The sequence below is a fragment of the Melospiza georgiana genome, chromosome 1 (genome assembly GCF_028018845.1).
Source record: "Melospiza georgiana isolate bMelGeo1 chromosome 1, bMelGeo1.pri, whole genome shotgun sequence".
Lineage (NCBI taxonomy): Eukaryota > Metazoa > Chordata > Aves > Passeriformes > Passerellidae > Melospiza > Melospiza georgiana.
Genome location: NC_080430.1, coordinates 84,873,362 through 84,897,922, shown reverse-complemented (window position 1 = coordinate 84,897,922; position 24,561 = coordinate 84,873,362). Strand labels below are relative to the sequence as shown.

The following is a 24,561-nucleotide window of genomic DNA, read 5'->3' as shown; positions in this document are numbered from 1 at the left end:
TGCCAGCAGCATCCTTGTACCTTGGTGAAATTCTTCATGGTCCCCTGAGCCCTTCCTGGCAGATACCTCTTTGTCCTTCCCTGACTCCCTGGCTGCTGCCATTACACACTTTCTGCCACCTGGACTCAAATACTCTCCAAAAGCCACTCTTGCCATCTCCAGGAGGGAAGACCAAGTGAGACCAAACTAACAGGGCTGAGGCTGCCCACAGCCACACTTCTCATATCCCAGTGTTCCCATTTCCAGGGCCACAAGGACAAGGCACACAAGCCAACATGCAGCAGGGCTCAGATTTTGAATGTTGTCTTCTCTGAGCAGAGTGCACATACACAGAGCACGTTCATGCCTCTGCAGAGAGGGCACAAACTCTCAAATGGATTGGAAGGAAGAAAAAGAAACACCAAGAAAAGCAATTGTGCCAATTTTCAGCAGCAGAAAGGAGGAAACAGCCATTCAGCCAAGTTTCAAAAGGCTCCTAGATTCACTGATAACAGCATTAGGAAAGTGTGAATAGGGACAGAAACACAGTAGAAATGACAGCTGCACTGAAGGTCTCCCATTAGGGGCTGTTAACTTTTCTATAGCATACAGGGGATTTTATTTCTAAACTGCCAGAGTTGAACCGAATCCCATCACAGAAGTAAACTTAGGCATGTCAGAAAAATCCCTAAGAACCATAACATAAGAACAATATCCAGTGGCTGAGTCTTCCCTGTAGAGAAGGACATACGTGCTGGACATGAGACAAGGAACTAAAGGTTTCCTGAAATTTAGGGAAATCACCATTTATCTAAACCAATCACACTCAAAACAGTACAGAAGCCAATCTAATAAAAGTAGAGATGGTTATTTCAATCTTTCAGGTATCAGCAAGGGCCAGCTGCTCCCCAGGGTGCAGGGATCTTTGTGTAACAGTGCCACCCAGCAGGGCAGGGTCCCCATCCCAGGGAGCCCAGAAGGGGAGCAGAACAAGGCCTGCCATCACAGCCAGCCTTAACCAGGAGTCCAGATCCTCGGTCAATGTCACAGCAGGTCAAGCCAAACAGTGGCCAAGCACAAGGGCTGAGCCAGAGAGCAGTATGACTCTGACTTCTCTCAGGCAGGAGGGCACAGAAACCCAATTTTGGCTTGGGCTGCTCAGAGTCATTAAACTTAGCAGAGGCCCAGAGCCCTGACAGCATCCTCCCCTCCTTGGCATATTCATCCCCATTCCTCCTGCCTGGGATCAGATGGAGGGCCTTGCTGTGGAGCAGAGCCATTGCTGCAGAATGTTCCTGGGCTCTCTGTGGGGAACGGAGCCAGCTGCAGCGGCTGAGGGAAGGGGCACTGCAGAGGACACTTGGGAGGGGATGTCACCAGGCTGCCCAGCAGAGTCCAGCTGTCCCTGGGGGCACACACCACCACCATAAGAGCCCACAGTCAGTGGCTGGGGGAAGGACCCACAAGAAGTTCAGGTGGGAGGGGTTATAAGGAAAGGGCCCAGCCCAGGCTGGGCTCCCTGGTGCCACCTCGGGGCTGAGGACAAGCCCAGCTGCAGGGCATAGCCGAGCCAGCTGCTCCTGAAGGGCAGGGAGCCAGGAGGGTGCCAGGGCCGCAGGGCCCCTGTTGGGAAGGGCCTGGCCAGCAGTGCCCCAGGGAGGCAGCAGGCTCTGCTGGGATCCAAGACCTCCAAGGTGAGCCAGGGCTAAGGCTGAGCCAGGAATGAGGGTCAAACACAACCCTGCCATCTCTGGCATAGTCCATGAGAGGAGGGTTCAGCTTGGATAGGGACTGCTGCTCCTGCTGACAGGAATTTGGGATAAGAACTGATAAGGCAACTGCAGAGGAAACAACAGGTTGGAGGACACAATGAACCACCAGCATGCTGCAGGCATTAAGCATGCAAAACTGATCTTAAGAAGTAAGTTATTTGTTGTAAACATGTTAAAATAATGCTGCTGTATAAGGCTTACTTGTGTTCAAATAGGACAAGTACCCACAGAAGGTCCAAGGAAAGAGTATTTGTGACATTGCAGGATTGCAGTCCCTGCACAGCTGCTTTGCCCAGGCACTGAGGGGAACTGGAGCCTGAGCGTTCATGACATTCTGGGGAGATGCGCCTTGGAGGAATGGTGAGTTTTGGTAACAGAGCTGATTAAAATCATCTGGTTTTAATACCATTTGTCCTCTAAATTAGGGCATCAGAATTTGGGAGTCACATTTCATCCTTTACCTAGCTACAAATTTGGATGGCAATAAACATTATTTAAACAGAAGTTAAGAAATGCAGTGATAGAAAATGAGAGTAGTATATTTGCCTGGTAGTGAGTATCTCCTGAGCTTCTAGAATCTGTAGTTCTGAAGTAAAAACTTCTGAAAACAGAAATGCGAATGTGTCTTTGGCACAACTGCAATTTCAAACTCCAACAAGTGAAAATGTACAAAAGAGCCTTCCCTGCCTTTGAATCATGTTGATAGAAGGTGCTGATGCCAGCCTGAATTTCAGTCACAAGTACTGTTCCTAACAGAACTCACACATCTGTCACAGCCCCTGCACGCTTCACTGTGTAATATGGACTAATGTCACATGGCACTCAGGACACTTGGGTAGTTCAACTTCTCTCACTTCTCTTCCAGCCCTAGCTGCTGATAAATAGCCATGAGGAGAAAATTGTCTTATCCAGACAGATCTATATGATTTGGAACAGAGCTGAAGCACATCAGATCTTTCAGGAGGTGCTTCTCTTTTCAGATTCACAAGGGTCTCACCACCTCTGTGCAGGTGGACAATGCACCTGGATTTCTCCTCCCATACTGCAGATGGAGCTCAGAGCTCACAGCTCAGAGCTTGCACAACAGCACACAAGGAGCTTGTGCAAGTTCCCCAGGGCAGCTTCTGCCTCTCAACAGGCAGAACGAAGTTTGCTTTGTATCACCCTTGTAATTCCTGGCTTGGAGAAGTCTGCTCCTCATTGAGTTGTCAATTCCGGAAATCTATCAATTAGACAAACTTACTACTTATATGAATTAATTCCTTCAGAAATATATGAGGGAACACCACACAGAACAAGAGGAGAAATAGATCCACATGCAGGAAAACAGGAGATACAGAGAAGCCACTTGATGCACCCCGACTGAACATAAGAAATCTTCAGGCATGGAGAAGAATATGACCAACAGCATCCTTCCCCCAAAAGTATATTTTATATTAGAAAACATCACTTTCATTAATTTGAGGAAGAAATCCCTCTCTAAATCACTATTGTATTGAGGCTAAATATTTCTAAAACTGAAAGCTGTGTGCTTATTTAATTGAAAGAATCCTATCCAAAGCAGCCAACATGCTTCACTGCAAATCCTCACGTCTTTCTAGACAAGTGAAATCTGTGTGAAACTATTAATTGAAGTGACCTTTTTTCCCCACAAAAACGTTCTCTCACTTGAGAAGATTCACTTCCTTCTATCCTAAAAGATTGTTTCCATCACAGTTAAGGTAAAAGACATCTAATTTTCATCATTTTAATTTTGACTTCTGTTGAAGCAGCTGCCACATAATTTTGCATATTGGAATTGGAAAGGTTAAATTAGGCTTTGGAGAGCAGATAAAAAAGGAAATGTAGAGGTTTTTACAATTTTTAATACACAATACATTCCCTCTATCGAGACTTTGATCACAGTCATGCAAGCTTTCTTATTACTTATAAGAACCTGTAATGTGAAGAAAATTGATTTTTTCCCTTGCCACTGCTAACCAGCACTGCTAGTATCTAATGTTTATTAAAAGATAAGAAGTGGCTCTTCAAAACTTTTATGACATTTGTCTCATTTTCAAATTGGGAAGCAATGCTGTATTCAGCCATTTTAGAACTAAAACAACATATTCTCTGCTAGTGTTTTCAAGAATTAGGTAACAAAAGGCAAAACAAGAACCACTTGCAACCAGCCTGTCCTTAACAATCTGCAGTGAAAAGGGAAAATCAATAGACACACTCTCTCCAATACTAAATACTAATATTATTATTTCCAGGTACTAAAAATATTTAAATATTCAATTTTTAAAATTATTTCCAAGCACTCACCGGTTGCCTTACACGGCAGAGCCAATTTTTCCAGAACAGAGCCTTGAATTGGTGTATAGCGTTCCCCATATCTTCTTTTCTTTCCTTCACCCACTTGCAGAGTGGACTTTCTAACTCAGAATCATCTCACCAAGCAGTCCAAACGTATTATTCAGAAGCTGATTAATTCCAGCACTGGTGAATAGTGCAGGAGATTTGCCTGCTTCCTCAGAAAAGATGAGATTATGTTTCTGCGTCTTGTTTTGCTTTCGTTGAGGAATCTCATCTTTCTGTTTTTCTTCTCAGTGCAATGAACAGTAAGGGGATGGGTTCATAGAAATGCCTTCAGGCTGCTTTACTCCACAGCATACATTCTGCACTTGTTTCTACTTTTCTGGAATAAAAATGGATGCAAAAAATGAAGGGGTGGGGAAAGCATATGTAACACACATTTATCTTTTTGCAAAGTTTTGTGACTCTCTGTCACTTTAGTGTTTATGTCTGTTTGTTTGCAGATGCTTATATTTTTGAAAAAAAATAATAGGAGGAAAATAAATAGGAAAATAACTCTGTTTCACGACATAGCCCTAAAAATGTCAGTTTGCTTCTAGAACATCGTTATAAGTTCACATCTAGCACTGTAGAGGTACCAATGCATCATCAGATGACTGTTGAATTTTCTCTTCTGGAGGGTGTATGTCTGAAATTTCATTCTCCTTTACCTACATAGAGGGGGAATATTCCAGCAATAAAATATCTGTTAATTAATTGCCACACGCCACCTGGGATGAAAATCAGTCTTACAGCAGCAGTTCCTTCAGCAAAGAGGTGGGAGAGCAATTCCTTCTGCAGAAGGGAAGAGTGTGCAGACCTGTGGTAGCAGAGCCAGTGGGGGACCCAGCAAGAATCTGGGGATGTAGAGGATGACCACCCTACCCACCAGGAATAACACTGTGAGTAGAGGAGTAAACTTTTGGGGTTTTTTTTGTTCTACACAAATGAATTGCCTATGAATCTGATCCCCAAAAGCTCTCTCTTATGGTCAACAGAGACACACAATACAGCCATTATATGAGGTAATTCAAACCACCTATAATCTCAGTAATGATTCACACACACATACACACACACACACAGAGGACAGAATGATGCCTGAACAAATATTCTTAATTTCTTATTATTGCTGAGTAAATTGCATCACTGCACTTTCTACAAATATATTCCTATTGAATGAAAGACACACCCTAACAATCCACAGCTATTTTTCCCCATTAAGAGTAAAATCCCTCAAAATATAAAAAGTTTTTGGATACAGAAGCCAACAAAGAGGAATCCAACTTCCATTAGATTTAAGCCAAGGCATCAATTTTAAAAGTTAATAAATCTGCTACTTCTGCAATGGAGAACTGCAGATCTGCAGGTCTAATTAGTTGTGCCAGTTTCTATGGGATGAGGATCAGCTAGTGTTTGGTGCCTTAGCTTCCCTTTCCCGGGCTTTGGATTTGGGTCACCCAGCATCAGTTTTGGCCCTTCAGAGCACATTCTAAACTTAGTTACTCCACTTCCTGGGAAACTGACTGATTAGTCTGTTAGAATGTCTCTATTTGAAATGGTGCAAATTTCTGGTTTAATTTTTTCTTTTCCATGGTTCAAGGAATAGAGAAAAAAACAGACTAAGTAGGTGTCCTGAATTCATCAATTTTACATACTGGTAAAAATCCCCTCCCTAAAAAGCAGAAATCACAGATGAAGTCATGGCAGAGCACAACACCTTCATTTCTCAAATATGGTGGCATTTCCTTTTATATCCTCTGCTCTGAGACTGAAAAACTACTGAAGTAATCATTTAGTTCAAATATAAATGTGAAAGTCCTCAGGACATACTAAAAAACCAAATAGTTTAATGTTTACCTGAATGACCTGAAGCACATATGTGCCTTTGAGTGAGGATTAACTAATACCTTACCAAGGAGCTCCACCTCACACTTGGGTGGCACTTCTGCTTTCAGCCAAGCTGTACTAAAATGCCTGATATTTCAGAGCATGGACAGTCACTCTTCCTGCTAGGATCAAAGGTGACATTCTGTGATAGCAGTGATGCAGATTCTGTGCACAGCAGAAGTATGCATTTTTAAACAAATATTTTTCAGAAACTAAAACTGAAATACTGTTAGTTAATTAATTAATACAACTGTTCTGGAAAGCCAGGGAGCAGAATCTATAGAATGTGATTTGCAGGAAGTTATAAATTACTCAGCATAATGAATTACATGCACCTTATCTAAGCACCTGATACAGAAGACAGCTCCTGTCTGTAAGCCTGTGAGCTAAAGCAGCTTGCATGAATCATCTGCCAAATTATTTTGAACAAGCCTTTCTGCAAAATCTCTGCCCATCCAACTGTGATGTGTTAATTTATTATGCTCTATATAATTACGTTCTCATAAATGTGGCATACTATTTTCACAGAACCAACTATTTTGTATGCAATTAGTGTCCAGTACTAATGAACTACTGACTCCCCATTCTGCTGTATAAGACACTCAACCAAAAAACACCTTTCACCATCAAGTTACATTGACTTCATTTGTCTCTTACTTCATTAGAGAAGTCTCTCACTACCTATAGAAATTCAATCTTTTGAATTGGAGACACTCTTTTGGTGTCCTCCAATGGCAGACCTGTTTTTTCTAGAATGAAGTTTAGGAAAGCAAAAGATGTCCATTCCACCAAGAACAATCGCTGCAGTGACATTCTGGGAAATTTCTTCTAAAAGTAATTTTAGAAGACACAGATTCTATGAGCTTGATTGTATTATTTTGAATGTCATAGAAATATGAGAATTATTAAATCAAACCATCACCCCCCAACCCCAAACCAAACCCTTGGCACAAAAGATATAATATGAAAATGAAACACAGAGGCAGGAAAATATCAAAGGAGTAATAAATATTTTTGGAAAGATGGATCAGCTATATTGCTGCCATCCTGGAAGCTCTTTTGAATCCTTAGGTTTCATCAGGAGAGCATCAAGTAGTATCCTGTGCAAGTACCAGCCTTAAAAATCTATATTAACAATATAATTATTTTGCTATAAACAACAAGTATATTAACTGAATGTTTTCGGGGTTCCTTGACAAAGTGGCTGTAGTCAACAGAAACGTCTTGAGTTATTGCAGGGCAAATTAGAAAGGTGTGGATTTCATCATGTGCTCCACTCACTCCTTCTGGAATGGAAATAAAAACAGGCTCAGAATTGGGTCTTTGAGTAAGTACAAGGCAGGGTGACCTGCCCTTTTTTTGCTTCTGCTTATCTTTAGCAGGCTTTGCCTCAGTTTTAACTCAAAACATTACTTTTATAATATACAAGTTATCCAAAATCACTGGAGCTGAAAAGGCAGAAAAGCTCCTGCCAGCATCCAGTTCTGGCTTTAAAACTTGACTGCTTTATAATATCATACCATCAACACGCCACGTCTAGCCTGGAGTTTTAATCCAATGTAATTAGAGTAGGCTGGCAAGCACTTTCAAAGAAACATAATTTCATATGTTAAATAGGTTGAAGCCTGGGAGCCAACAATACTGTTTGGTATGGACAGGAATGCAGTCAAATCATGTGAGAACGATGGCTGGGAATCTGGCAAAGGAACCTATTTTCCTCTCACCACCCACCACTTCTTTCAGAAGGTTTATTAAGTGATCACAAGGCTTTCCTTTTAACATTAATAGGAATACTACTTGTAAATATTTACATGGGCCAGACCTGTGTTCAGACAAAGTGCCTGCAGGATGGCATCAATTAGTAGCATCTTTCCTGGGAGACGCCTTTTGTGTGCAAACTTGGGGCCTGGTGAAAAATGTTAGTTGTGGGCCAGGTCAAATAATGGGGCTGATTAAAATGGAGCTATGTGTTAAACCAACAAAACAGACCCAATCTCCCAAGGAGGCTGGTAGTTTGAGCTTCTGGGGAGCTCTAAGAAGTTTTCTCTCATAAAATTACAGACTGATAGGAAATTGAAAATTTTCTCACAGCTGCAAGCTCAGCACCAAGAAGAAGCATCTGGAATCAGGCTCATGTGTCATGTAAAACCAGCTCTTGTCTGTTTTGCTGCTGCTTCACTTTGTTTGTAGCCCAAGCAAAAGCACTGTACCTGTCAGCATTACTCTTTCTTCTATTATTGTACCACAGAGTTTCAGATTTTATATTGCTCTTTTCAGCAACCTCCTTTCTCTTCAGCAGACTGGACTTGTAATTTAATCCAATTTCCATACTCTGGAGTATAATATTAAATGGTAATTATTTTAGAAGGATAAAACATTACTTTTAGTCACTCAAAGACTGAGAAACTTTCAGGAAAAAAAGACCTCAACATTTTGTAGCAAACTATAACAGTAACATCAAATCACACTACTGTGCCTTCTTGTATTGAGTTGTTGCATGCAGATCCAATCCCCAAAGCCCAGTTTGCTGCTTTGGTTTTCTTTCACCTGTCCTGACAATGGAAATTAAAACCACCCCTGATTCAACCATATAACATTTTATTTAGGAGTATATATTGAGATCCTGACTTGAAAAAAATCCAGTTCTGTTACACATTGCACATTGCAAAATCCTGTACAAAGAAGAATGTTTAAAAAATGTGTTGCTTATTGCATGCATATATTTTCAAGAAATACTGAAATTATCAAATTATTTAACTTGGTTTTTAAAGGACAGGTCAAAAAATTTGTTGTCTAACCACTTTTGCACATAGGTCATTCCATAATGTTCCTTTTCAGAATTTCTCACACCTTCCTTTAAAGAAAATCCTTCTCTGAAACATACCAAGATGCCAAAAATAAAAATGCACTCCTTGAAGTCACTGTCTGAGTTCCTGCTCTATTTTTCAATCTCTTGCAAATGTAAAACCATTGCATTATAGCCTGTCTTCATTATGATCTCAACCATTTCTTTAATAAAATGGTAGGAATAGGCCAGAGCACCATGAATCACAGAACAAACCATTGGTAGGAACCACTTTTTTCTCTCTTCCTGCTTCCACTGTATTCATATCTTATGCATTCCTTCTTTGCTTTTATCCCTTCTAAACCCTGGATTAAATGGGTTGTATAGTATTTTGCTAGGTACAGGATGGCACAGAGAACCACAGCAGGCCCTTGATTTGAAATGAGTTTCTGGAGTTTGCAGAATTTGTAAATCTACTAGGAGACACTGCATTATGTAATATTGAACATATATGTAATGCCATATATGTTTTTTAAAATATCACCACTCCAAATCCTGATTCATGTTCTATAGAAAGAATGATAATGGGTATATTGAACAATTGACTTGCATATAAAACCTGTAAATATTGTATAACTCTCTGTGAAACCTACAGGAAGGTAACTTCTCGGCCGGATACACACAAGTGACTCACTTCTTTATCTCCCTGTCCAGTTGCAGTCATAAGGGAAAATACAATTGTTCTTATCAGGGTAACATTCTGGCAAGTTTCCTCTGAAGTCAGGAAAGGTATTTTATTGCATGTCAGATGTGTCTGTAGAGTGACCTCCTGCATTAGGAACACAGCATCAGAGGAGAGGGAACAGCAGGAGCAGGAGGATACTTGGTATCCTTTGATTTCTAATTTTAAGCTTTCATATGTCCCTTTACTCCATGTGGTGGGAAGCCCAGAAGAAAGAAATGTACAGTGTCCTAAGGAACAGTGGGAAGGAGGAAGGACATACAGGCAAAAGGTTAATGGCTCATCTTTCAGAGGCTTCTGCCAGGGTCTTGGCTATTGATTTAATACAATAGTTGCCTCATCCCATGAATGCATGAGCCTTATCTCCAGCTTGGCCAGGCCACAAGACCATTTGTATTTTAGCAGACAGTACATAAGAGTTTTCATATGAGTTCTCAGAATAGAAGCGCCTACATAATTTGACTGTAAATACAAAAACTTTTTGGTTTCATTTGACAGCACACACTATTAAAATAATTCTTTTTAACAATTTTCCAGGTTCACTCTATTCTTCCTTTAAAAAGACAAATCACATCATTTTAGATTCATACCTCCAGGACAACTGTAGTAACATGCTTCCCCAGAGCTTCACAGAGTGACATTAAGTGTTTGTTTTCTAGGTAAAGCTTTTTTTTTTTTTTGTCTCTTTAGATACTTCTTCTTAAGAATTTCTTATACAATAGAAAACTGTCTCGTCCAAACCCATGCCAGTCAATCTGGTGTAAGACTTCCTTCATCATAAAGTGCAGCACGCACTAACATGATCTGGTTTTTTATCTCCTTGTTGCTGTTTTGAGAACAGGACCTTGAAGAGAAAAGATGTGCTTTGTTGCATGTTTCCCAAAGGGCCTCACAGACTTCACACAATGCCTAGGCAACCACCAGGCATAGTTAAACACAGAATTTTTTTTTTTTTTTTTTTTAATAAAGGAGAAACTGTTCAAACAAAATGTGGAGCCATTCCCACTTCTCTCCTTGCCTTAAGCTTAGGGAAAAAAAGATTTTCTCTGATCCTGATCATAAATAAGAAAATGTGGCTTTAAAATTAACAGAAGACTAGATTGTAACTTTGTAAAAGTTGCTAATATGTTTTCCAGCTTAAAGACTCATCAAATTTAGGGAGACTGATCCTCATTGGAAATTTCCTGTTCATGAGTCACCCTTCTTTTTTTAATGTTTTCATCACATTGTTTCCAGTCTCTGTCACTTGGTGACTGTGCCTACTACTAACATCCCTCTCTTACAGTTCTAATTCTTGTGCTTTTTAACAGCATTGTAGACTGCAATCCTCACAGAGAAAATCTCATTTTGCTGGGTCAGCCACAGGTGTTCTGAGAGTTTATTCAGACTTTTTGATCTGTGACCCCTCTAGGACTGGACCGTCCCCCACTGCAGTAGAAAGAAGGAAAAGAAAAAAGAAAAAAAGAAAAAAAAAGAAGAAGAGACAAGCACATTTTCTTTAACTGACCGGGTACTTACATTCAAACCACAGCAGCAAAGCAGTAAGGAGTATGATTAAAAAAAAAAAATCCCAAACACTTAGGCCAATGTTAGTGGAAAAAAACTGCAATTGCAGAAGGGATTTTGATGGCATGTACCACTAAGAGGTATACTCCAGTTCTTCAGAAAAACTGAGAACCATTCCAACAGTCAGTGTTACATCCTGAGAATGGAGATGAATATCAGTTCAAAAAAAAAAAAAAAAAAAGAAACAAAGTAAAAGCAAGAAAAGAAAAGGGCTACCACAATATAGGCTTGTGAACATGCTGTGCATCTCCTGAATGCCTTTGGTTCCTCTTCATAAGCAGGAGTCTTGTTTCAGCAAAAGATTACTATACCTTAATGCAAAATTACTTAATGCATAAATACTTCCTGGGTATTGATTCAATTCTTTAGTTAAAATATTGCTGGATTGATATTGAGGCAGTACAGCCATTCAACAGCTCAGTGTCAAGTCCTTAATGGTTAGAAACTTCAGTCCCACACTTTGCAATTTCATGAAATTTTAATATATGAAAATAGTATTGTTTATTTGTCAAATTCTGCAAAAAAAAAAAAACTGCATTCACTCAAAGTTTTATTTACAAGTGAAGCAACAAAGACAGTTATAACTTATATAATTTTTTATAAGAACAAGAAAATTATTCAAATTTTTAAATTAATTTGCTGGTATGCATGTACTTGGCCCTAAAGTTTGATTTTCTCTCTAGTTTTTCCTTTACAGCAGAGTTAAATAGTTTTTTTTATGTTTTATCACAGCCTTGTCCTTCACAACAGATCTGCTTTCCAATTCTCAGAAAAGTGAGTTTTCTATCCAGCAATGCATAACTAAGCAAACCTTAAGTGAAGTCCTTCAGCACATTCAGTTCCCAAAGAGCAGCGACATAAATGATTAACTTCCACTGACACACGGAATGCTGTGAGTTACTCTGAGGCAGAAGACCTGCAATGCACAGAAGTCATAACCGTGACCAGAACTGTACAAGGGCCTTCTCCTTCTCTACAACATGAGATGGATATTTCATGCTTTCCCAAGACTTTTCTTAATGAAATATCCCACTAACTTCTGCGGCCTCTGCTGGTACTCCACCAGGACATCGTGTGGGCTGCTGATTTGATCCCCCTCGAGTCGGTTCAGAAGAGTGACACACACTACAGCAGCTAGAAATGAAAAGACAGCGTTAGTTAGGAACGACACTCTTACGTTTTACAGTCCAAAAGCATAAGCATTTGAACAAACAATTTAAAGAACAGAAATACAAGAGAAAACAAACCCCAAAAAAGTGTGCAGTATTCCATGAGATGCTAGGGGACTAGCATGCTGTGGATGACACAAGGTAGAAATAGTTTAAGGGAACCGCTTGCTACACTAATAAAGGCAGAGCTCTCAGGCAGCTGCAGACACTTATTGTTATATCACAATTCCTGTTTTCCTTGATAGGAAGTACATTTCACAAGTGCCCAGGACATGGCTGGCAGGAAGTGCCTGGCACAAGGTTCCAGCAGAGCCACAGTCCTGCCCTGAGTGCCTGTGCTGAAGTGCCATCCCTCAGGAAGGAGCAGATAAGCTGCCTCCACATTCATGGACAGGGAACACTGCAAGCACATGAGGACCCCAAGGATCATCTCAGGCTCACGTGCTGCCTTTCAGCCATCAGAGCCCCAAAGGCAAAACCCCTCCTTTCACTCAAGCTCAGGTCTGTCACCCAACCCTGTAACTCTGCTCTGTCTGGGGTTTCTGCCAGTGGCAATTTGCAGAGCACCAACAGTAAATACATATTAGAGACCTACAAAGCAGAGACAGCCAAAGGCATCCTGAATTGCTCAGGGATAGTACTGGCTGAGTTTTTAATCCCTTTCAAGCCAGTAAGAACTCAGTGTATTTGATATAACCATTGGCTTTTTTGCTTATATTTCATCATTTTGACTTCCTCAATCTAAAAGGAGTTTGAGAAACACCAGTGTTTTAAATCAGCATATTCCTTGCTAAGGAAAGTGAGAGAAGACAGTTAATATGGTAAGAAGAAAGATACTGTATTATATTTTTAATATCCCTTTTTTATTTAGCATGCATTAAAAAAAATTTAACTCATTTTATGATTTGGAATGGTTTATTCATGATGCTACTAAAAATCTTCAACTGTTTAAGAATCATAGTCTTAAGTCTACAGAAAATAATTATGTGTTCCATTTGATATGAAAGTATAGAAACTGAGTATAGTTACATATATACAGATCTGAGAAACATCTGATAGCTTGAACTAAGCAGTTGCTTTCTGTAAACTTCAAAGCTAACTGGAGAAAATAAATGAATGTCATAGGGTAATTACGTACTTTAATGATTTACATGGTTGCCATGGGCTGAAATAGCAAATGACAGAAGTAAACTGTGTAAAAACTGCATGAGGAATTATGATAAGTTGTGACAAAACTGACGCAAATCAAAAAAAAATGATAGAAACAAAACTAGAGGCAGAAATATCTTTTATACGTATACGTGCAGAAGGTATGTAAACATTCCTTTGCAGTTTTTAGCCACAAACCCCCTGCAATACAGAAAATTTCCTATACCTAGGATAAAGTGACTAAGTTAGTTTACCTTTGACACCACTGAGATTACACATTGCAGCAAATACAGAAGACTCCATCTCAATGTTTCTCACACCAGACTCATAAGCATTCTTCAAATATTGCAGCTTTTCTTCTTCATCATATAAGCAGATTGCACCATCCAACCTGCCCTGTCCTAGAAAGTAATTTCAGAGTGATGAAATCACAGACCAAATTCAATTTTGAAAACACCCAGTTATTACAGTCTCCTCCATACAGTGCTCAGCTTTTACTACGACTTTATTTTTGTGCATAAGACAAATAGGACAAAGTGATTCTTAGCTATTGCTAGAGTGTATACATATTATTTGTATTCTTTATAATCATGGTAACTTAGTGGTAATTGGTGAATCATGGTAACTTAATTAGTCTTCTTCAGCTTCAATTCTTAAATTCACAAACAGGAAAATGTATGTTGTACATTCCCACACGTACAAGTACCAAAATTCCACAAGAAATTTTAAGTTGTGTGGAAGAGCTGCATTTTTAATATGTTTAATCGCTGTCTAATAAAACTACCAGGCTTAAAGATGCTGTCCTGTTTCTACCTTAAAAGAATGAACATTTTATTACTTAGAGACTTTCCAAAGTAAGAGATGTAGAGTCTTTTAAGCTAACTAGCTAATACTGTTGTAAATTTTGAGAAAAATTTTCTCAAATTATTCAAGAACATCACCTACAGACAAGACAGCAGGAGGCTAAGTGCAGTAGATTTGAAATGCACTGTATTTTACTCAGCCTCTTCTTGGGTTTGGGAGATGTACTCCTAAATTTTTGTCCTCAATCCTGTTCTCAGCTTTTGCTGTATGAGTTGAAAACATCCCTGACACTTTTTTTAGTGTTGCTTGCACCTGTGGCTGGTGCCTGAGATACACAAACTTACACTGTGTGCTTCTGCCCAAGCTGGAGCACATCGAAGAAGATCATTTGTCACCTACTCAGCAGCAGACAGAGAAAGTGGGACGAGGTGCCACTTACAGTCTGTTCTCACAAGGTTTCTGAATGAACATCTAGATTTGGGAGATCAGAAAAGCACCTGAATGCCTGTATGTTTGTCCAAAACAGGCCTTGTCCGTTTGTGTCTCCTACATAGCTGCACTGACACAACTCAGCAACTTATCTTGGTTGTCTGATTACTGCTTTGCTCAAACTAAAACAAGTTCCAACTCTTTTTTCATAAAATATTTGCTTTAGGTACTTAACCAGTGCAAAGAAAACCAACCCTAAACAAGTCACAAGTAATTCCCACTCCTCTAATCCCCTAAAAAGCTTCAATAAATTACAAAATTTTGTGACAAATATACCTGACAGGTACATGAGAAGTGTATAGTAGACTATATGTACTTCAGAGGATCTATTAAAGCTGGGGAGAAATCTCCACAAAATCAAAAGTTTGATGCAGCCAACTGCTAAGTACAATGCTTGATTTTACGCAGATGAAAAAATAGGTTAATTGAGATTTGTGAGACAAGCCAGAGTAGGGAACACATTCTGTTAGTGAACTGGCAGCTAATGTTATATATTATTCAATATTTATCTATTGCTGCTTACCAATATTCTTCTGTTAGTCTATCACCAGGCTTACCTTCATAAAAATCCAAAGTGCACATGGTGTTTCCAATGACTGTATTGAACTGACCGATTTCTTTACTGCACTGCATCAGCTCCTGAGCCAGCTGTTCGTCCAGGTTGGTGCTGCGAATTACTGTCTTTCCCAGAACAACCTGTTCCAGCTGAGGCTTGAAGGTGGCATCGACAGACTGCCTAGTTATAACCACTGAGCCTGGCTCCAGACCTGCAGCAAAAGGAAATAGATATCCCTTCACAATGCAGTTAACTAGTGGTTTCCAGATATGAAACATACATCTTGACCCAACTCTGCTTATCTTAAAGGTGAGGATTTTGCCTCTAAATCCACCAAGAGAATTTTTTGTCCATGCCTAGCTGCTTCAGTTTATTATTACAAATAATTTCTGAAATAATGAATTTTTTCCTTTTTCGCTTACTTCTTATATCTTCCATACAGGACAGGAATGTCCTTCTCCTGACATTGTCAGATCTTTAAGTGCATTTTCCCTATGCAAAAGCAGACATTGCCTTTACTTTCAAAATTGCAAAAGAAAAATTAAGCATCTCCTGTGGAAAACTGTTCTGACCATTAGTATCTTACATGCAGAGAGATGCTTTACCCTCCTGCAAAGACACTTTGGTTTGCAGAAAGGAAGAAAGAAATCAAGAGGGGAAATACCTATTCCACCAGAGGTGCCGATGCGAATGATGGTTATGTCGGAGCACTTGGCATGATACAACAGTTTGATCAGCTCGTGCAACATGATTGAAATAGAAGGAATGCCCATGCCGTGCTGAAAAGGAAATACAAATTAATATTCCACATTCACATACACAACACAAAATATATATGGAAGAAACAGCTGGACTTTATCCCCTGCCTGATGCTGTTTTCCCAAATGCCACCTAACTCACTCCCAAAAAAACCCCAACCTCTGGGTCTACAGAAGAATACTGAAAGGGCCTACAAATAGACTCCTACTAGCTTTGGCAGACTGTGGATGAAATACAGTATTTCCAAAAATCATGAATTACAGAACATTTACATTCTCACAAGTATAGAGTGTCCTTTCCCTATAGCTGACTAAAGCACTTCATCACGGAGCATTTCCTAAACACAAGAAAACTCCCCTCTGATTTTCCACCAACCTGAAGTGCTAGTGAATATTTAAGCTAATTTCCTTCAAAACACAGACACCATGGTTTAGTCTTGACATTCAGCAAATATAAATCCACATTAGCTTGCACAATACTCTGATAATTACAGCTTACAAGAAAGGGTGCAAAATAATACTACAGTTTTGCAATTGCAATTGAAGCATGTAATTCTATCTACAAATTGAAGCTATGAATTTCTTTAAAATGCATACCTGGGTTGGCAGCACCAGTCCCATGGAATGCTACTCTTAAGCACATTTGACAGTGCCATTGCAGATACATAGATCTGGGTGTGGTACAGACATTTTCGCAATACTCCACATGCACTAAGTGACTTTTTTCCCCCATTTCAGGGTACAAAATAAGGATGAGACAACAGGAACTGCTCAAAAAATATGTGAGGCCATTTCTGCAACACCTCAGTTGTACACTGAGGAAAAAGGGATGCAAGAGGGAGCAAAGCTATTAAGAGATTTTACCTTTTAAAAAAAACGGCTAAAAAGAATCCTTAATTAGCTGACTTCACTATTTTGAGCAGACTGTTTAGGACTGTGAAGTATTTAAAAGAAACATGCATTCAAATTTTCTGCTTTGAGCAGCATCAAAACTGGCCCATGTCCCGTGTCAGAGGAGGGAGGCACTTACGCTGACGGACAGCACGGGCCCCACTTTGTACATGGCGTAGCGGTCGGTGCCCGCGCAGATGTTGGGGTAGTCACACCCGGGGCTCCCGAGCCCCAGCTCCTCCGCTATGTAGGCAATGAAAGCTTTCATCCTGGAAGGGCTTCCTCCAACACACACAAACTGGGGTGGACAGGGTTCAACAAAACAAAGTCAGTTGCGTGATTCCGCGTGTCAAAGAACATGCAAAGAACAATGTGAGCATGCAAACGCCTTCAGTTAGCACAGATTTATCCCCAGATATGGTGCTCCTCTTAATCATTCTAAAATGCCATGAAGAAGAATTATGGGGAAAAACTCAGCTGTCTACAGGACTCAAATGCTTTCACCCTGTTTAAACTAATGAAAGACAAATATTGATATGAAGACCCAACAAACAAAAGTGCTATCTGAATAGACCCTATAACATTTGCCTTTTTACTGCATGAAAAGAGATAGTCAAAAACAATTACCCTCAGCTCTGTTGGATAGCAAAACCACAAGAACCCACAAAATTTTTCCCCTTTTGTATTCCTAGTAGGCTGACACATTTAGTCTTATTCTGAAGGCAGCTACACTTTCACCTTCTGCAGAAAAGCTCAGGCTTGCTGAACAAAGCAAAGCATCTCACCTTTACATCCCCAAACAATGCTGGAAAATCATGGGTACCGGTCCCAAGAGCAAAATGGTACAGGATGTCTTCTTTCATTTTCTCCAGGTGAGGGTTGCAGAGATGAATAAAATTCTCTCTACCACGAGAGCAGCATTGTAAAACACATAGAATATATACAAATATATATAGAATATATACAAACATTGAACAGATGACAATTCTTCAAATTTAGCAGTCAAAAGTTGGGAAATGCCAAACATACAAATTATTCTACATTTTTTCCTTGTACATTGTGTTAAAGAAACCCTAAATCCAGAAACACAGGATGAAATTGCTGTAGAAAAGCACAGACGTTCAGATGCATTTGCAACAGTGCAATCCTTATCTAATTTTTATCTTATTTTCTTAAATAGTATTAAAACTGGGTACCATAGTAGGTCTTTATGGTGAGCAGAGCAATGGGAGCAGGACCAGGGAATGGTCAATAGCCCACCATATTATACAGGCAATCTACAGCAAAGCTGAGAAGCAAAGCTTGACCTCTGTTTTGACTGAAACTCTGTCAGCCACCTGAGAAGGACAGGATGATTTTGGCTTTATGGACAAGCACAAACTAGATTTCTGACACTTTGTCTTACTCTGTCATACAGACAGGAGGAAAAAAACCCTATGGCATGAAACTGATAACAAGGGTACAGAGGATCTGAAAAACAAAAGACAAAAGTGGAGATCTGAAGCAAGGAGAAAACCATAGAAGTGAAAAAAAAATATTCAAGAAAAAGGAAAAGAGAAGAAGAGGTAAAAATAATTCACTTCTTCCTAAGTGCCTCTTGTAAAGAAATGACACATCTTAAAAGAAAAATAAAAATTAATCTGTCTGAAGAGACGGCAAATGACAGGACAAGGAGGGAAACCTGAACTACTTGGCCTGTGGGATCACATTCATGGAAAATTCAATAGTGGACTAACTAAACAAGCTGAATGATTTATAAAATGTCTGCTTTCTGTGCTTGATGTTTAAAGTTGAATTGAAACAGGTAGGAAAGACTAGTCAACAAGCTTAAGCAGAACACTGGCCAGTACTTCAAAGTAATTTCTGAGAGATGGAATCAAGCAGTAAATAGCTTCCAGACACAAGAAGGTGACTTAATAATTTAATGAAGGCTCAGTGGAGGCACAGCATGGCTCAGCAAATTCAAACTGCTTTGTCAGAGGAGACAAACAAAAGACTTCAACTGGACTTCATTCAAAAAATCATTAGGACAACTTAGGAACAACTCTGAAGCCTAAACAGAGGTGTTAAGCACTATTTTAGATGGTCTAGGGCACAAAGTTATCTTATCTGCCTTCTAATGCCTCTCCAGAAGGGAGATAAGGCAGAAAGGACCTATGCTTTCCATTACTTCCTATGCCTTATCTACCTATGCAGGATGAAGGAAATCTACATTTGCCGAGATGCCCGTGCTGAGGTCACTGAACTGTTCCTCAGAACCAAATAGTTCCAACCCAGATATTCTGAGTATAGCAATTTCTTCTGTTCCTGATGGTCTCTCTCCAGCATCATTAATTATCCAGTAACAGCTGCACAACCAAGGAAAGAGGTGTCATGCCAACCCACCCTATCTGTCCCTGCCCACCACAGACAATCACCCTCAGCAACAGAAAGAGCTGCCCACCCAGGCAGCCAGTCCATTCACCCTTCAGTAGGAATTCCCTTCCATCTCCCATGGTCTCCATTTGCCTCTCTTCGTACAAATCCTGCCTGAAGTGGAACCAAATTCTTTGGCTGCCTTTGTTCTTCCTTCCAAGAGACCTGTTTGACTCAGGGAGAATTGAAGAGCAGGTTTATGGCTTGTCATGAAGACACAGACAACCTAGGAATTCACCAGCTCATATTAGCAGAATTTCTAGGTTGCCTCCCCTGAATTATTCCTGTTCAGTTTTGTGGGGCTCTCTACATTTATTTACTGGGCCACTCACTAATGCAGATCCAGTATCTGATGTCCATTGGAATGGTTGTCACATACAAATAGGATAGGCTATGATTAGGGAAAAAAAAAATTTTTTTTAATTAACACTTGCAATAAAGGCCTCTCTCCAGGAAATAAATCAGGGAAAGGCAAGGCCTCTAACAAAAGTTCAAGGGAATTAATGAGATATGTGCCAACACCACTATTCTCGTGCCTGGCCAAAGCACAACCTCCTTCATCATCAGTAGCTATATTCCACTTTTTCATCTCACAGCCCACCAATAGCATTCTCTGACCCACAGCCTCAACACAGTGAGGGGCTGTCACCAACTTGCTCAGCTAATCCACACATCTGATTGCAGACTTGGACCCTGGGGTAAAATGAGAAATAAAAACAGGAGAGGCAAAGTTTGCTTGATAAAAATCCTTGGCATGCAAAGCTCAGGAGCAGAATATTTATTTCCCTAAATCTGTTGTAAAGCACCTACAACTTCTAAGGGTGTAAGTAAAATACAAATCCAAAGACAAAAGAAGCATGTAGCAGGTTTTAGTAAAATAAGCTTAAAGTAAGAATTAGAGAAACACATTGAATTATTTGTTTGAACTCTTGAAGCAGCAGCCAAAATCAGCATTTCAGCAGCTCATTGGATTAAAATAAAAATAAATGAAAACATCACCCTGCTTTGAAGTATTCACTGTTGAGAGAAGTTCAAATGGCTCATCAGCAAAGTCCTCTGTATAGGTGTGGTAAAGCAATAAAGCATCCAATTGTCAAAAGATCTGCTACTGGATACTTGGCACTAGTATCATAAAATTTATCTTAAACTAAATGAGTGTGTAATGAGTTTGGGGAGGAAATTTAAGTGTAAACTTGGACAAAATAATTCATTTGTCAATCTTACTTTGAAGCCTGTCCATCATCAGATTTCTTCTCATTTGAGGAACCAGGAGCCATGTATGTATTATACCTAGAATTATATTAAAAAAAAAAAATATATATATAAGTGCATCAGAATAGTCCCATCTCTAAAGCTGGAAGCACTAACAGAGAAAGAAACCTTGTATTGATGATAACTACCATGAATATTAAATTCCCCAAATAATCCAGCCACACTACAGCTTTTATAACTGGAGCAAAAAGAGCAAAATTATCCTCTACAATTTTTACAGCTGAGCATCACCACTTTCAAACCCCCAAGCCTAAATTAATCCCTTGCTATTGCAACTCCCACCTCACCACTACCTCTGTTCTGTGGGGTGAGCAGCTGGAGATTCACCAGCCACAGAGAGGCAAGTCTCACTGCTAAATCACTCACCCTCTTTCCTCCACACCTGCCAACAACAGCGACTGCTGAACCAGCTTCACTCCCCTTCCACCTCCAGCTCCAGGTCTCCAAAGCTCAGGTCTACCTGGCGGACACCTGAAACCCAAGCCCAGACAGCATCTTACTCATAATATCCTCCTCATTAAACTCCTCCTACTGACCTTAAGAGCACTTCTTTCCCCAGCATAAAGCAAGGAGCCAGAAACTAAAACACAGCTTCAAAAAGCCACAGCTCTCAGCTTATCCTCTATCCTGAATACCTTCTTTTCTGATCCATTACCTTAACCTATATGCAAAACCTTCTCTCTGCTGCATTCTTCTTTACATTTAAATAGACAAATGTATCACTGAGGCTTTCCTGCTGGTCCGAGGACAGAATTATAATTATAGGATGATTAATTCGTTATTATTTTCAGAAGTGACTAAGGCTACGTGCTGAAGTTGGTACTTTCTGGGAATGTGTTATGGGAAGTATTGAATCATAACATTTTGCTCTACCCTCCATTAAGAAGGGCCTGACAGCACAGAGATTATAACAGAGACAGGACTGTAATCCTTAAAAACCCCAGGATTACACCACAAGGAAACAGGAAGAAACTGATCTTGCAACAGAATTACATAATATGTGATTTTTCTAATGAAGTGTGCCCAACCTAACAAAATGAACAAGAGACCTACCAGTTAAAAGCCACTGAATAATGGAAATGTATTAAAATTTATAAGGACAATTCATTTTCTTCATTGAACATATCAGCCTTTATTAAGTAGACCCAAATTTGCAGGTACTAGGTATACCAAAAGTATGCAACCATCTATGATCAAGGAAGGGAAGTATAAAAGTTGCATTTATAATCAACAACACTTCCTTGTAGTGGTATGAAGTATAGTCAGCTACTACTGGGCAACACCACATACCACACACGTCACAGGAAAAATACATCATTTCTTCCTGCAGCGTCACGTGTCCTGATAAAGAGGAGTTAGAAGCTAGGAAGAAGAAAAAGGAAAGTGATTTTTATGTAGCAAGAAGAAAAATGGCTGCAAATAAACCAAGGATATTAATCCATCTCTTTTTCACAGTATTAAGCATCCACAAGATTTTTAATTGTTCTGGGTTCTGATACCCTAAGTAATCACAGGTGTACTTGACACGGGCACACAAGGTACACAGGCACACAAGTGAATACACTTCAAAAAGCTGAGAACAAAGTTCTGACAGTCCAAAGGTCCAGCTTACTCCCTCCTCAAGAGCACCCAGCTGGAGGTGCCTTGGCAGGAATTGAAGGACGGAGCGAGCACAAAGCAGCTTTCCCCACGGCAGACCCTGACAGCAATCAGGTAGTTGTTGACAAGCTACCAGTTAATGTAAAACCACAAAACTCTCACGCTGTCTAACCAAATGGAAATTTTTACAGACATGTCAAAAGTTTCAGCAGTCTTCTTCAGTCAAAGTTAAAACTGATGCTCAACAATAATGTGCTCCAAGCAGGGCTCAGATAAAGAATGGGCACAGCCTGTGTTAAGGTGTGCGCACATCCTAGAATGGTTTGGGTTGGAAGGAACCCTAAAGATCACCTGGTTCCACCCCTTCTGCCATGGGCAGGAGCACTTTTCACTAGATCAGATTGCTCAGCGCTTCATCTAGCTTGTCCTTTAACACTGCCAGGGATGGGGCATCCACAACTTCCCTGGGCAAAGTGTTTCAGCGTCTCACCGTACTCAGCGAGACAGTGAGTTAAAGATTTCTTCCTAATATCTCATCTACGCATCGAAATCCTCAGACTGGTGCTTTAAACCCAAGCAGAACCCACTATAACTGCCATGTCTCATTTCCCCCTGCCATCCCTCATTTTTGAAGGAAGCCCACAGCCAACGGTTTCAGCCGGAAAAGCTCTTGTTCAGTGTTCGTCCATCATCAGGAAGAGCTGCAAAATCGATTTTACCCTGCCGGTCCCCTCGCTGCTGGCTCCGCAGACCGAACCGAGCAAGCGGCTCCATCCGCCGGCAGAAAGGAGCGCTCGCCCGGACCCACGCCTGCCCCCGCCGCCCCCGCTTCCCTGCCCACCCTCCACCCCCGCCGTCCGGGGATGGAGACACGGCGGGCATCCCACCATCCGCCCGGGAGCGGGCCGCGGCTGCCGGGGCGCTCGGCGGGACGCGCTTCTCACCGGGGCAGCGGGATCGGTCGCTGGGAAACGCGGAGAGCGGCTCGCTGTTCCGGGCGGGCTGCGGGAATCCCGGCCGAGCCACATCCCGCCAGCTGCGGCAGCGCCCCGCCCCGGGCCCCGTTAACTCCCTGCGCGCCGGGGAGGCCGAAGGAGCGCCGCGATCCGGGGCGGGCACTGCGAGCGGCTGCGGCGGTGATGCTGAGAGAGATGGGGGGGCAGCCCGGGGCTCCGGGCATCGGCGGGAGAGCTGCTGCCAAGGGCACCGGCCTTCGGGAGGACCTTATCATGGAGATTAGAGATACAGATACAGATACAGATACAGATACAGATACAGATACAGATACAGATACAGATACAGGTACAGGTACAGGTACAGATACAGATACAGATACAGATACAGATACAGGTACAGATACAGATACAGGTACAGGTACAGGTACAGATACAGATACAGATACAGATACAGGTACAGATACAGATACAGGTACAGGTACAGATATAGGTACAGATACAGATACAGATGTAATATACGTTAGAAATAATTCATGCTATTAAAGAGTGTATGTTACAAAGATTGTAAAATCCGAAACGTGTCTCTGACCACCTATGGCCAGAGAGCAGATGTCTGTTCAGATTCCAAAGAATTCCCGGACGCGGCTAAGATATAACAATCGACGCTTTAGCGTGAGAATAGACGCTTCCAGGGCGATGATCATCGGTATCTCGAGTCGTCGGAAACTGCCTCAGAGCGATCATCGCCCTGCAGATTACATCAATCAAGATAGCCAGCAACGCCAGAACTATATATCTGAATACACGGCTTCCCCGGAGCCCATCAACGCTGACTCTCCACCTGGAGACGATCTTTGTCCAGCTCTGCACACTGAAAGAAACAGTGATGAATGTGAAGAGTAACAAAAGAAATTTGGACTCCTTCGCCTCGGGCACAATAAACCGTATGAAACCTCGCCACAAGAAGCGGCTCTCATGAACGGGGTAGTGTCCGATGCTATAGAGGTCAGATCCAGGTTAACCCAGTGCCGATACCAGGCTCGACACTGTCTCTTTGGCTGTGGTGGTTTCGAAGACCTAAATTCAGTTGTGCAGAAAGATTAATAAATCTTTTCGCAATTTTTGACAATTTGGCTCACGACTGATCATTTATGTAGTATATGGTAGAGATAATTCATGCTATTTATGTATAAAACATTGTAAAATCCAAGCTATGTCTTTTGACCACCCTGGACAACGTTAGTTCCTGGACAACGTTAAGATTATATCAAGTCTGTTAATGTATGAATGGAACCTTCCTGGGCCATGATCACTGACTTCCCTGGAATGTCCGGGGCACTCAAGAGTGATCTGCACTTCAAAGATTGCATCTACTACGACGCCACCCTTTACATGTGAATGCCAACTTCTCCGGAGTGCTCTGACATCATCT

At 40.9% G+C, this 24,561-nt stretch overlaps 2 protein-coding genes across 2 annotated transcripts in view; both read right to left on the bottom strand.

The window, feature by feature from the left end:
• Positions 1–4,127, bottom strand: part of ABCA13 (ATP binding cassette subfamily A member 13) — a 169,025-nt gene extending 164,898 nt beyond the window's left edge. The window contains exon 1 of the mRNA XM_058032791.1: positions 4,059–4,127. Coding sequence (XP_057888774.1) covers positions 4,059–4,127 — 69 coding nt within the window. The remainder of the gene's footprint in view (positions 1–4,058) is intronic.
• Positions 4,128–11,613: 7,486 nt separating this feature from the next.
• On the bottom strand, positions 11,614–23,161 carry UPP1 (uridine phosphorylase 1). Its single transcript, XM_058026823.1, has 8 exons — positions 23,118–23,161; positions 20,527–20,592; positions 17,673–17,790; positions 17,027–17,185; positions 15,903–16,017; positions 15,240–15,449; positions 13,644–13,790; positions 11,614–12,205 (listed from the first exon to the last, which is right to left on the bottom strand). Exons 2-8 carry the CDS (start codon positions 20,577–20,579, stop codon positions 12,066–12,068), a joined length of 942 nt encoding a protein of 313 aa, XP_057882806.1. The 5' UTR covers positions 20,580–20,592; positions 23,118–23,161; the 3' UTR covers positions 11,614–12,065.
• Between the last annotated feature and the right edge of the window lie 1,400 nt (positions 23,162–24,561).

Coding starts and splice junctions, on each gene's coding strand:
- UPP1 (XM_058026823.1), bottom strand. CDS start 20,579: ATGGCTCCTGGTTCCTCAAATGAGAAGAAATCTGATGATGGACAGGCT. Junction 16,018..17,026: donor GGCCCGTGCTGTCCGTCAGC/GTAAGTGCCTCC, acceptor TTTCCTTTTCAG/CACGGCATGGGCATTCCTTC. Junction 13,791..15,239: donor CACTTTGGATTTTTATGAAG/GTAAGCCTGGTG, acceptor ATTACTTTCTAG/GACAGGGCAGGTTGGATGGT.